We start from the raw sequence: 14614 nt of genomic DNA on the forward strand, positions 1-14614 counted from the left end.
TTAGCTGTGCATGAGACCAGAGCATGCACAGCTCATGGGTAAACATTGATTGGTTGTGTACCACAGGGCGGGCTTACCCCCTGTGGTAAGGGGTCTTGGAGAGGGATAAAAGAAGGGCAGCTGGCCCATAGGAGGTGTAGTATTATTCCATCTTATTCTGCTGAAAACATCTGATTGTATGCTGTTACCCCTAGCAATAGGGAGGAGCCTTTTTAAAGGTTATTTGAGCAATAAACATCTTTGCCTCAAGAAGACTGCTTCATCTTGTGACCAACAGGGTTAGGCCAAACCTAGCCCCGTCCCCCGGCTGTCCAGGGAAGCACCTAGCGTCTCCAAGCTCCGCCTTCCGCCAGCTACCGGTAGAGGCCTAGCAAGTGGCTAGTGGGGATTCGTCAGCACCACACAGCTGTGGTAAGGCAGTGCGTCGGCACATACAGAGCAGAACCGTGGTTCCAAACGCCACGGCAGGTTAGGAGTTTGGTGGTGGCAACAAGAACTCGCCCACAGCGCAGTGGGTGGAGTCAGTAACAGGCGGTTACTGACGGTAAGTGGGAATCCCCTATGTGGTCAGGCCTCGTGCGGCTTGACCTTCCAATCTGTGCGCAGTCAACGGGACGCGAAAGCGGCGAGTGCTTTCGTACGGTACCGTCCTGTCACAGTGGGTTTTTGTTTTTTTTCAGGGGTGGGGGTGGGGGGGCGTGCAACAGGCACATGTTTTGCCTAGGGTGCCGAGGAACCTTGCACCGGCCCTGACCGTGTCGCTCATCTTCCAGAAGGCGGACTTGTGCGGACGCGTGGCCCCCTAATGATCTGGGCAGCATTGGCCGCTCCCAGTGCGCTCTTACCCAGTACAGCACATCTTACAGATAACGGCATTATGAGTATTGCCCTAAGTAATGTCCAGTACATATATGCGTTATATGTCATTTATACGCAGGCTGGTGTTGCTAATAGAGATATATAGACCCTCTGCAACAAGTGCACCAGGTACAGAGACCGGTGAGTCGCCACACGAGGCCGCTGCAGCCGGCCCAGGAAGGTTCCACAAGCCTGACTGAGGTATGGAGAAAGTGCTGGTCTTCCAGAGAATGATAGCGGGCAGCTCCAGTGCTGAAACTCTTCTCATGCGAGACATTGTACATTGATGTTGTGAGGCCGCGGCTGGCGGAGGGTCCTGAAGAAGATTGGGCAGCACCTGTGGAGTGGTCCGGGCCCGGGAGATCAGAATTGCCAGTCACAGCGCAGGATGTGGATTCGCCCAGTAGCTTGATGTAAGCAGGCCTTAGACGCTGGGAGAGGAGGCAGCCGGAGTCCTCTCTCTCTCTGCAGCTTGGAACATACAGCGTTTGGGCTGGGTGACACCAGGGAAGAGTCGGCAGGTCTGTGTGCCCACCATTAGCGGAGTGACTGCAGGCCTGCTATATCTCCGGCAGCGGCGGGAGGGAACCCGGCTACAGAACTGCCTGGGCTGGCTATCCTGGGGCTTGTGGTACAGTCTTAAACCGATGGAAGAGTTCCTCCATTCCCACGCACCTGGGTCACTGCTTCATCAGTCACTCGTGACGCGTTTCAGGGGCCAACTGCGCGTTTCCTCCGGGTGCATTTATGCCAATATTACTATTCCATCTTTAAATAAAAGGACTCAGTGTTCCCTTTAATGGCTTGTGGTAACGGATTACAGGGATGAGCAGCGCCGCCTTTCTGTGCCGACGTGGCGTCTGGTGTACAGATCACAGGATGTGTAATACAGATGGAGCCATCTTCATCTTGGCCTTTAATAGGAATAACTGAGCCTTGTCAGTCACACTTAATCCCCTGCTGTAATGTTCTCTGTATTGTATTGCAGCTGACAATAGATGAAAGGCTTATGCTAATAAACCTTGGTGCACCTAGGTGCAGCAGAGAAGCCAATATTACACCCCATCTCTCTAGCCAGTGATTCCCAATCCTCGGACCTCGAGGCACCTCGACAGTGCAGGTGTTAGGGATATCCAGGCTTCAGCACAGATGGTTAAATCAAAATAACTGAGGTACTAATTAAGGGTTCTATTTACTAAGCCTTGAATGGAGATAAAGTTGCTGGAGATATAGAACCAGCCAATCAGCTCCTAGCTGCCACGTCATAGGCTGGGTTTGAAAAATGACAGGAGCTGGTTGGCCAGTACTTTATCTCTGTCCAAGGCTTAGTAAATAGACCCTTAAGTCACCTATGCTCAAGTATGGATATCCTTAAAACGAGCAGTAATGGTGTGCCTTGAAGACCGTGGTTGGAAGCCCATGCCTTACGCTAATTACCCCTCCACAAATGGAACTGAAGATGGAATCAGGGTGTAAAGGAATGGGGTGTTATCTTATTGTACACTTTGGGGAAGGAGAAGGGCCGCCCCGGCGCGGGAGAATGCCTCAGAGGCACAGCCAGGCCTCTCCCATAACAAAACATTGTCTCCCCCAGGAGTTCCATACCCGGATGGTCAATCTAACAAGGTTGGGAATGTCTGGCATATGTATTATATCCCACGTGCAGGGACCGGGCCTCTGAGAGATAGATACAGGAGGTAGCACCCCCGCGCCCCCACTGCATGGCCTGGGCCTTCTTATTAGAGGTCTGTGTACAATCCACCTTTCACTATTAATATATATACACCCCATAACCATCAGCCATATGACCACAGGCAGTAATCCGCAGTCAGCGCTGGACATAACCGGCAGTGTCACATGACCAAGCTCCCTACACCGCTCCCTTCTAGGACAAAAAGCTCAAACTCTCTCCAGTATAAATCCCCTTTATTAAATCCACTTACAAACCGTCCTGTCTGCAGATAAAAAACAAATATTAAAACTCACGCAGCGCAAATCCAGCCAGGTGCATGATGGGAACACGGCGACTGGAGCAGGACAGTCCGGTTTGCATTTCTAAAGAATTGTTTGAACAGATAAAATGGCAGCTCTAAGTCCGTGTCTCTTTTACAGTAATGTTCTAGAACCCATAAAGTGCTATTATCAGGGTAGCAGGTCCTATATACCCCTGCCCCCATTCATTTCCCCCCTCGTCTGTAGCATTTTTGCATGTCCCAAGGTTAAAACAAACTTTCTGCATATTAATGAGATGATAATCACGCTGCGTATAACCCACGGTCTCATTGGCCCCTTCCATGCAGAAGATCATCGCTTCTCCTGCACAGGACATTAATTGGGGAAGGACATGTGGGCCTCCAATCTGGACCATGGATACACAAAGTTTCCAATATAGGCGTTAAATCCATTTGTACTTATTTAGGCGAGCGCAGCGCAGTATCAAAACGTCTGAGGAAGGTGGTAAGTGCGGAGGCCTCATTGCCTCCCCGTGGGGAATCATCCACAAGCGGAGTCATTGGAGGTTCCGGACTTTTCAAATTTCCTCTCCTATGAAATATTCCTCCCAGACTGAATGAATTTGGAGAGCCTGATGTAGGAGAAGCGGGGTCCTTTGGTGAGCCATCTGTAGTCCGAGGCTTCAGGACCCGGCTAAGGGGATCCGTTTTGGGAGTGCAAGGAGAAGGGTAGGAAACAGGTCCAGAGTCAACATCTTGGGGTGGATGTTGTTTATAATATCCAGCTGGGGAGGAGAGAAGGACTGACTGCATGGCCATTGCCCCTTTGTAAGGAAGGCAGGCCAGTGTGTGCCTTCTGTTTAGTTTGCCAGGGGTTTCTTGTTGTCCATCTTCTGTGCTGTCTGCCCGTGGCCTCCTCAACCCTTGGCTTGGCTGATGGTCCACAACAGAATCATCCTCCTCTCTGATAGGCTCTGCAGCGATGCCAACTGGGGAACGGACCGGGGATCTGGGCGATACACCACAGGGAGGGGAGGAATTAAGAACCTCAATGGAGTGGCTGCGGGGAAGCGGGCGTGGACCTCTAACTGAGCGACTTCTTCGGGGGAGCCGAAGCAGCAGAAATTCCAGTTCCACGTCCTGAAGGTCTTTGTCTTGTGAGGAACAACTGGCTATTGAGCGGCGTTTTTCCAGCCGTTCCTTGCGGTGCTCGGCCTTCTCACGTTCTTTGTTGTCCTGCAAAGAGGAACATTCTTGATTAGTCAAGCATGGGTGGGAATAAACATGAGGGCACATTATAAGTACACCATGAAAACATTAAACCTCAGCCAAATTAGAAGACCCTCATATCCATTAATGGAAAGCAAAGGTCTGTGTTTTAATCTGCTTCTCTATTTTCTATACTCCGCATTTGCTATAACCCTGGGGTACCGCTCTGACCGCCAGGGTGCTGTAAATGGCATAACTAGGTTCTAATGGGTCCTGCATATTATTATTGTATATAGCTGGCTGTGGACAAGTCTCTAACCAGATGGACACATCCCACAGTCCCAGCTGCTGCTGGATGACCAACCCCGTATCAGCCACCACCACCGCGGTGAGGGCAGGACACGGAACAGAACTGTATCAGTCTATGGGGTATATTCAATTAGCAGTGATAACGAACTTTTCACGTGAAAAGTCCGGTTTTCAGGTGAAAAAACTGACTTTTCACGTGAAACGCAATTACAGCCTATTCAATTTTCCGTGAAAACTTATCGGTGATCATTTTTTCACTAATTTCACTTCACCTTCTCTGAAGCAGGTGAAAAGTTGGGAAAAGTCACTATTTTAAGGTAAAAATGTTTGGATATGGTACAGAACTCCTGGGACACCCCCCTTAATGACTAATTAGGCACGTTGAAGTTTTTAATTATTTTTAATTGGCCAATAATGACATGTCATTTTTGGGGTGAAAAAGTAAAAAGTCATGGAATTTGGGGTTCAAGGTATGGGACAGGTATATTGGGGTGCTTTATGAGTGGGACAGGTGTTTTTTAGGCTTGCAGATGGGAGTAATCGGTCTGTTTCCACTTTTTTTTAAAGTACCCTAAAATGACCCAAATATATACTTATACCCATTTTCATGTACCCAAAATTTAATGAGAGCATTTATTTTGCTCAAAAAAAATTGCTTTCTATAATTTTTTTGAATTTTTAAAAAAAATGCATATAACCGCCATTTCACACAATTTAAGTCCCCAAAAACGCTCTAATGTGATCTCTAACACACTTCTCTTCTGTTTTCCTATGTTAGTTTAGCATTTTTTGGGGTACAGGCTGATTTCCCCATTTTCACCTGCACTTTTCACTGCAAGAATTTTCACGTGAAACCCGGTCGGAATTGAATAGGTCGAAATTGCCGCGAATTTGCGGATAATTGAATATCCCCCTATGACTTCTATAAGCTGGTAACAGGATTTATTCACCTGAACAGCGGACAGGAACCTGGCGCAGAAAGTGGTGAAGACCAGACACATCTCCTCTAGTCGAAACGTAGTCTCATCCTCACAGAAATAGTCCATCACAGCACGACGAGCATCCCGCATGCTCTGCAAGGAGCAGAGAACCTCACACAGCTCCACCTCTGCCACCTGAGAGGGAGAGAGAACGTCAGTGCATAGCGACAGTCAGTGATCCCTACAGAGCTCCATAGAGACAGTCAGTGATCCCTATACAGCTTCATAGAGACAGTCAGTGATCCCTACAGAGCTCCATAGAGACAGTCAGTGATCCCTATACAGCTTCATAGAGACAGTCAGTGATCCCTATACAGCTTCATAGAGACAGTCAGTGATCCCTACAGAGCTCCATAGAGACAGTCAGTGATCCCTACAGAGCTCCATAGAGACAGTCAGTGATCCCTATACAGCTTCATAGAGACAGTCAGTGATCCCTACAGAGCTCCATAGAGACAGTGATCCCTATACAGCTCCATAGAGACAGTCGGTGATCCCTACAGAGCTCCATAGAGACAGTCAGTGATCCCTACAGAGCTCCATAGAGACAGTCAGTGATCCCTATACAGCTTCATAGAGACAGTCAGTGATCCCTACAGAGCTCCATAGAGACAGTGATCCCTATACAGCTTCATAGAGACAGTCAGTGATCCCTACAGAGCTCCATAGAGACAGTCGGTGATCCCTACAGAGCTCCATAGAGACAGTCAGTGATCCCTATACAGCTTCATAGAGACAGTCAGTGATCCCTATACAGCTTCATAGAGACAGTCAGTGATCCCTACAGAGCTCCATAGAGACAGTCGGTGATCCCTACAGAGCTCCATAGAGACAGTCGGTGATCCCTACAGAGCTCCATAGAGACAGTCAGTGATCCCTATACAGCTTCATAGAGACAGTCAGTGATCCCTACAGAGCTCCATAGAGACAGTCGGTGATCCCTACAGAGCTCCATAGAGACAGTCAGTGATCCCTACAGAGCTCCATAGCGACAGTCAGTGATCCCTATACAGCTTCATAGAGACAGTCAGTGATCCCTACAGAGCTCCATAGAGACAGTCGGTGATCCCTACACAGCTTCATAGAGACAGTCAGTGATCCCTATACAGCTTCATAGAGACAGTCAGTGATCCCTACAGAGCTCCATAGAGACAGTGATCCCTATACAGCTCCATAGAGACAGTCGGTGATCCCTACAGAGCTCCATAGAGACAGTGATCCCTATACAGCTCCATAGAGACAGTCGGTGATCCCTACAGAGCTCCATAGAGACAGTCAGTGATCCCTACAGAGCTCCATAGAGACAGTCAGTGATCCCTATACAGCTCCATAGAGACAGTCAGTGATCCCTATACAGCTTCATAGAGACAGTCAGTGATCCCTACAGAGCTCCATAGAGACAGTGATCCCTATACAGCTCCATAGAGACAGTCGGTGATCCCTACAGAGCTCCATAGAGACAGTCAGTGATCCCTACAGAGCTCCATAGAGACAGTCAGTGATCCCTATACAGCTTCATAGAGACAGTCAGTGATCCCTACAGAGCTCCATAGAGACAGTGATCCCTATACAGCTCCATAGAGACAGTCGGTGATCCCTACAGAGCTCCATAGAGACAGTCAGTGATCCCTACAGAGCTCCATAGAGACAGTGATCCCTATACAGCTTCATAGAGACAGTCAGTGATCCCTACAGAGCTCCATAGAGACAGTCGGTGATCCCTACAGAGCTCCATAGAGACAGTGATCCCTATACAGCTTCATAGAGACAGTCAGTGATCCCTACAGAGCTCCATAGAGACAGTGATCCCTATACAGTTTCATAGAGACAGTCCGTGATCCCTATACAGTTTCATAGAGACAGTCAGTGATCCCTATAGAGCTCCACAGAGACAGTCAGTGATCCCTATAGATCTCCACAGAGACAATCAAGTGATCCCTATACCGCTTCAGATAGTCTGTGATCCCTATACGGCTTCATAGAGACAGTCAGTGATCCCTATACGGCTTCATAGAGACAGTCAGTGATCCCTATACGGCTTCATAGAGACAGTCAGTGATCCCTATACGGCTTCATAGAGACAGTCAGTGATCCCTATAAAAGCTCAGCTATAAGAGCGCTAGACGGCACGGTACATAAGGCATAGCGCTGACATTGCTGGAAGCCGGTACATTATCTCTAAGTAACACCTGACATGACGCCAGACACGCCTCTCCTGTAGTCTCATCACTTATAGCCACGTTTAAGATGGGTACACACTAAACAATTTATTTTAATGATTTGTCCGATTTCCACGGTCATCAGCGACGTCTTCTGGTCGTACCTGCAGGCAGCAAAATCTGACGATGTCGTCAACGACCGCACACTCCTGGATGTGGCCACTGAGGATATCTGTGCACAGTGTGTACACACTATGGGCCTAATTCACACCTGATCGCTGAAATCGCAAGGCGGCCGATTATGGAATGACTGCGCATGCGTACAGATTGTAATGCACAGACGTGAGGCCAAACTGCGAAACAAATCAGCGTATTTTTTGATCGCTAGGCAAACACAGGCTGATTGACAGGAAGCGGGTGTTTTTGGGTGGTAACTGCCCGTTCTCTGGGAGTGTTATCAGGGTGGGTGGGTGACGTCAGCTCTGGCCCGATCAGCCCGATTCTATCGCACTGTAGGAGTAAGTTCTGGGCTGCGCACACACTGCGCACACACTGCACACACTGGAAAAATCATTCAATGGTGAGTGAGGTGCGAGCGGATTTGCAGCTGGCCGGCGTTTGCAGAGCTTTTCGCACGGTTTACGCAGACTTGCACGGGGCGGATTTTCACTCTGGCTGGGCGGCGACTGTCCGATCGCAAACCTCAGCAAATTTTACACACATTATTATCATGCTTTATTTCTATTGTGCCTCCAGGATTCCGTGGCACCGTCCTGTGGAGAAGCCGCATGTGACCCGCACATACAGAAGAACATAATCCATGCAATGTCTAAAGACAGTTCTCCATGGTCTATAGCAGATACGTGCCCTGTTGGCGAGGGCATTCAGCTCACCTGAAGGAATGGTCCCATCTCATGTTTGAGGTCTGACTGATTCCCGAGGGCCTCTTTAGTGCTCTGCAGTCTCTGAGTGAGGATCTCCAAATCACTCTCCACCTCCTGGGACACAATACTGTGGAGACATAAGCGGTGAGGAGATGTAGGGTCAGACATTGCTGTTACACTGGGGGCTGGTTTCTGGGAAGATAACTATTTCATACCCAATATCCCAGGAGAGAGGAGACACTTCATAATCTGCTGACATCAGGCAAATCGCTTCTTTATTCCTCAGGGCCAGTATCTCTGCCAGCCCCACCACTCCACCAGTCTAGTATCTCCGCCAGCCCCACCACTCCATTAGTCTAGTATCTCCGCCAGCCCCACCACTCCACCTGCCCGGTATCTCCGCCAGCCCCACCACTCCACCAGTCCAGTATCTCTGCCAGCCCCACCACTCCAGTATCTCCGCCTGCCCCACCACTCCACCAGTCCAGTATCTCCACCAGCCCCACCACTCCACCAGCCCAGTATCTCCGCAGCCACCAGCCCAGTATCTCCGCCAGCCCCACCACTGCGACCGCCCAGTATCTCTGCCAGCCCCGCCACTCCACCAGCCCAGTATCTCCGCCAGCCCCACCACTCCACCAGCCCCAGTATCTCCACCACTCCACCAGACCATTATCTTAGCCAGCCCAGTATATCTGTAGCTCCACAACTCTGCCATCCCAGTATCTCCACCAGACCCACCACTCCACCAGCCCAGTATCTCCGCCAGCCCCACCACTCCCCCTGCCCCAGTATCTCCACCATTCCGTCAGCCCAATATCTCCATAGCTCCACAACTCCGCCAGCTCTGTATCTCTGCCAGCCCCACCACTCCACTAGCCCAGTACCTCCGCCAGCCCCACCACTCCATCAGGTTGCATTTTACAATCAATGACAGTAGTATCTGATGTAACGAGGGAGCACTCACTTTGCTTCGCCTGTATCTCACGTTGCACAGTATAAGGGACATGCAAAGTTTATTAGCCCCGGTCCTACCCACTGACTCCACTAACTGGTAATAAACTAAAGCAGACCTGGCCAACCCGTGGCTCTCCAACGGTTTTGCTCTTCTGAATACTAGAACTGTGGCAGGGCATGCTGGGATGTGTAGTTTCACAACAGCCGGAGAGCCAAAGTTTGTCCAGGCATGAACTAAAGCGTCCCATATGCAGTGTTGCAGCAGGGGCTGTCCGAATGGGCCGAGGGGTCAGATGATGCAGCTGTCACAAAAGGAAAATGTGCAAAATCCCACAAATGTGTCCATAAAAAAGACCTTGCAATCGTCTACCCATAGAATATAATGGTGTCAGCTGGAGGTGGAACCCGATCCTCAATCACTCATCCGAGCACAGGATGAGTACACCAGGAACAGCCTCACCAGAGACACACTGTATGTACTGGACACTAGTGGGCTCCCACATTCTCACATCCACCCGAGACCAGGACATTTCTGCACCAGTACGTTGTATCCCGGTTATGTGCAAATGTGGGTCTCTCATGGTCCTGTCTCCCCTCACTGCCGCTTCCACTATACTCCTGTCTCTCTGTACTCCCACTGCGTGCGGGGATTCTGTGAGTGGCTCACTGCCCACTGTAATCCTATGTAATGCGCCCTGGATGGCTGCCTCGCCGGGTGCTTCCTATGGTGGGACGAGCAATCCACCGATGACGCGATGCAGGAGGTGTCCTCTTAGCGCTCTGTTTCTCTATGCATGCCTTATCTGCACATTGCAACCAATGCAGTGCACCCAAGATGGCTGCCTCACCTGGTGCCCATACACGGACCGCCATATGGGCTCACACAGGAGGCCGTACACAGACCGCCATATGGGCTCACACAGGAGGCCGTACACGGACCGCCATATGGGCTCACACAGGAGGCCGTACACGGACCGCCATAGGGCTCACACAGGAGGCCGTACACGGACCGCCATATGGGCTCACACAGGAGGCCGTACACGGACCGCCATATGGGCTCACACAGGAGGCCGTACACGGACCGCCATATGGGCTCACACAGGAGGCCGTACACGGACCGCCATATGGGCTCACACAGGAGGCCGTACACAGACCGCCATATGGGCTCACACAGGAGGCCGTACACGGACCGCCATATGGGCTCACACAGGAGGCCGTACACGGACCACCAAAGGGCCAGTGCAAGTTTTAATGGTGCAACCAATGGTTTGTCTAAGAATGCCACAATCAGTATTCGGCACAGAAGCCGACAGGGGGCGGCTCAATCACACTTATGAATAAAATACGAAGGGAAGGACGTCGCAGATTGTCGACTTTATGCATAAGCTGCATAAACAACTCGTCCTAAATTTTAACGATAAAAGTGACTGTGTGTAATACTGTTTGCCGGTTGTGTCAGCTCATAAATATTAACTTTTAATAGACATTGACCAGGGTGTTACGGACATGATACATAGCGGGGATGACCATAAATGGAGTCGCGTTCTGTGTAGGCAGAAATTCAGGCTTCATATGACCATAAGCCAAGATATGAATATTGTGAGAGTGATATTTACTATTATGTAGAGTAGCTTAGTGCTAAACACAGAAATGGTTCCTCACCGAGATGCTTGGCTGATGTGTGGCAGCTTCTCCGGGAAATTCAGCAGTGAGACGTTGTTCCTCTCTACCTCCTGTGTGGGGAAAAATATAAATACTCAACAGCGGGCACCAATAATCAGCACCAGAGCCCTCCTGGTTCCAGCCATCAGTCTACAACCAGAATCCACCCACCAATCTGCAGCCAGAGCCCTCCTGGTTCCAGTCATCAGTCTACAGCAAGAATCCACCCACCAATCTACAGCCAGAGCCCTCCTGGTTCCAGCCATCAGTCTACAGCCAGAATCCACCCACCAATCTACAGCCAGAGCCCCCTGGTTCCAGCCATCAGTCTACAGCCGGAATCCACCCACCAATCTACAGCCAGAGCCCCCTGGTTCCAGCCATCAGTCTACAGCCAGAATCCACCCAGCAATCTGCAGCCGGAGCCCCCTGATTCCAGCCATGAGTCTACAGCCAGAATCCACCCAGCAATCTGCAGCCAGATCCCCCCCTGGTTCCAGCCATAAGTCTACAGCCAGAATCCACCCACCAATCTACAGCCAGAGCCCCCTGGTTCCAGCCATCAGTCTACAGCCAGAATCCATCCAGCAATCTGCAGCCGGAGCCCAATGATTACAACCATGAGTCTACAGCCAGAATCCACCCAGCAATCTACAGCCAGAGCCCTCCTGGTTCCAGCCATTAGTCTGCAGCCAGAATCCACCCAGCAATCTGCAGCCAGATCCCCCCTGGTTCCAGCCATAAATCTACAGCCAGAATCCACCCACCAATCTACAGCCAGAGCCCCCGGGTTCCAGCCATCAGTCTACAGCCAGAATCCACCCAGCAATCTGCAGCCGAAGCCCCCTGATTCCAGCCATCAGTCTACAGCCAGAGCCCCCCTGGTCCCAGCCATCAGTCTACAGCCAGAGCCCCCCTGGTCCCAGCCATCAGTCTACAGCCAGAGCCCCCCTGGTCCCAGCCATCAGTCTACAGCCAGAGCCCCCCTGGTTCCAGCCATCAGTCTACAGCCAGAACCCCCCTGGTTCCAGCCAGAATCCACCCAGCAATCTGCAGCCGGAGCCCCCTGATTCCAGCCATCAGTCTACAGCCAGAGCCCCCCTGGTACCAGCCATCAGTCTACAGCCAGAGCCCCCCTGGTCCCAGCCATCAGTCTACAGCCAGAACCCTCGGGCCCACCTTTAACTAAATGTCCCTCATTATTTTCCCACTGCTGTAGCTGTATTTGATAAATGTCCCCCTCTTACCCTGGCCACAAAGTGCATGAGGTTCATTCCAGGTTTATTTGCTTTGGTGTCAGCCAGTTTCAGGAGAGATCCCATACGAAATCCCATGGCACTCCCAGCATATCCACCCTTCAGGATGAATGAGAACAATATCAATATAACCAGTCAACCACAAAGTAATAGGCACGCAGTGACAACCAATCAGGGGTCACAATGACAAAAAGAGAAGCTGGATGGGCAGCAACGTTGGCCCTGGGGCCACAAAACTGAAATTAGGGTTGCTGTATCCTCGACACATATGAATTACACACAGGTTCTGTGGCTGATTAAAACCAGGTGAATGGAAGCTTGGAGTCCGCCAGCCATAGAACATGTGTATTTTATATGTGTCCCTCATTAATCTGACAACCCTACCTGAAAGTGACACAGACCAGACGACCGGTTCTCAGAATAGAGAACATTACGTCTTCCGATTGCTTATGGATGTCATGGGCCAGAAAGACCCTGCAGCAGCCTCACAGATACTATATACAGTTACTGCACTGTCTGTATATACAGGAGCTCCCATGGTGACTCCTGTACCAGGTCTCTATACACATGAATGGAAGTAGACTAGAGGGAACATATTGGGGTAACTCACCGCATTCATGTAGTTCCCAGCTTTCAGCACCAGGTGAATGATCACATGAAGCTCCTCACACTGCAGAAGCTCTAGAGACAAATTGTACAACAGTTACCATGAACGTAAGGAGAACATTTCCTCTAGCGCCACAGAACGGATTACACCCACCGTCCTCCCATCCAGCCCTGATCTGAGCAGGAGCAACGGCCTAGACTACCAGATCATTCTGCAGATAGAAATCACTGAGCTCACTGGTTCCTAGTGAATGGTACTCTAACCCAGAACCTAAAACATGGCAGCTGCCTGCATGCTGCGGAGTCAGCCATGTTGTCCGCAGATAAACCTCTGAATGCGTCAAGTCACCAGGTATTCACCACATTCCCATAAAACATGGCTGCCGAGCTGTGGATGCCAGCACCTAGTCAAGGGTTGCCCATCTTCTTCCTACCCTGTGCAGAGGAATGGAGGGGAGCACCCCTGCATAGAACCCACAATATGCTCTCTTTTTTGGACATGCCCACGCCACTGCCCGCTCACCTGTGGCGGCCACTGTCTGGATCTCCACAGACTGTTTCAGAGAGTTCAGCTGAGGAAAGAATTCTTCCTTCAGGATCATCACCTGCAGGCGCTGAGAGAAGCTGCGGAGAGGAGAACGTGAGTCAATACCAGATCATGGTGGCCATAGGGATGAGGAACGGGATTTTGTGCCAGGTGGCAAATGATGGAAAACCACTGACTGCTGTGTAATGTGGTGACACTACAGAAAGGGTCTATAAAAGCAAATTAGATATAGTGAAAGATGGGTAGAGCTGATAACAGATGCTGGAAGTCCAGGTAAAGGAACATACCACAGCACAACAGGCAACTAGGAAGGGGCTGCTTTATCAGTATAGCCACAGATTGAGTCACACAATGAGTGGTCAGTAATGGTGGTTGGGCACACAGTGATCAGGGTTAGCAGTGTGCTGGGTCTATGTAAATGGTAGTGCACATACTGAGTGGTCAGTAATGGTGGTTGGGCACATGGTGATCAGGGTTACCAGTGTGCTGGGTTTGTGTAGATGGTGGTGCACATACTGAGTGGTCAGTAATGGTGGTTGGGTACACAGTGATCAGTGTTGCCAGTGTGCTGGGTCTGTGTATATGGTGGTGCACATACTGAGTGGTCAGTAATGGTGGTTGGGCACACAGTGATCATGGTTACCAATTAGGTCTGTGTAGATGGTGGTGCACCCACATGTGATGGGTTCTCACCTAGGAAGCTCCACCAGCATCACCATGAACAACTCTGGATCAGACAATTGGCTCCGGTCTCCTTTAAATGCTCTGAGCCTCTTCACCTTGTTGGAATAAGAGAGAGCCTCTCAGTATCACTGTATACACCAACCTCCACCTCTCCTAATACCGCTGCTACTCATTACCTCATCCTTCTCAGGCAGCAGTCGCTGTAGCTCCCCCAACTTATCAGCCCCGAAGTTTGATCCTACCCCTCGTCTTATGTCTTCAACCATCACTTGTACCGGTCTATGGAGGTTTAGAAAGAGAGTCCCTTTGTGAGACAAGACTGCAGGAGAGAGCCCGGGACTGGTGGAGGGGAGGGAGGGCTAGTATCAGAAACGCAGCAGACTCACCTCTTAAACTGTTTCAAGAATATCCCCAGGTTCATACTCTTCTTAGAGTCCAAGAGAGCCACCTAGATAGCCAGATACAGAGTCAGTGCTGCCGGGATGCCTCCTGCAGAGCCGACATGTTGTACAAAGCCTCACACAACACATGTTATAAAGGCTGGCTGTTGC

The 14614-nt window shown here is 50.4% G+C and overlaps 1 protein-coding gene across 1 annotated transcript in view; it reads right to left on the reverse strand.

Annotated features, from left to right (window-relative positions):
* Positions 1 to 2767: 2767 nt before the first annotated feature.
* Positions 2768 to 14614, reverse strand: part of LOC134992340 (FH2 domain-containing protein 1-like) — a 35708-nt gene continuing 23861 nt past the window's right edge. The window contains exons 3-12 of the mRNA XM_063950775.1: positions 14450 to 14511; positions 14240 to 14342; positions 14073 to 14158; positions 13356 to 13456; positions 12837 to 12907; positions 12218 to 12325; positions 10971 to 11041; positions 8361 to 8478; positions 5279 to 5443; positions 2768 to 4046 (exon numbers count right to left, since the gene is read on the reverse strand). Of these exons, the coding sequence (XP_063806845.1) occupies positions 3270 to 4046; positions 5279 to 5443; positions 8361 to 8478; positions 10971 to 11041; positions 12218 to 12325; positions 12837 to 12907; positions 13356 to 13456; positions 14073 to 14158; positions 14240 to 14342; positions 14450 to 14511 (1662 nt within the window). The 3' untranslated portion in view covers positions 2768 to 3269. The remainder of the gene's footprint in view (positions 4047 to 5278; positions 5444 to 8360; positions 8479 to 10970; positions 11042 to 12217; positions 12326 to 12836; positions 12908 to 13355; positions 13457 to 14072; positions 14159 to 14239; positions 14343 to 14449; positions 14512 to 14614) is intronic.

This window comes from Pseudophryne corroboree, chromosome 2 (assembly GCF_028390025.1).
Source record: "Pseudophryne corroboree isolate aPseCor3 chromosome 2, aPseCor3.hap2, whole genome shotgun sequence".
NCBI lineage: Eukaryota > Metazoa > Chordata > Amphibia > Anura > Myobatrachidae > Pseudophryne > Pseudophryne corroboree.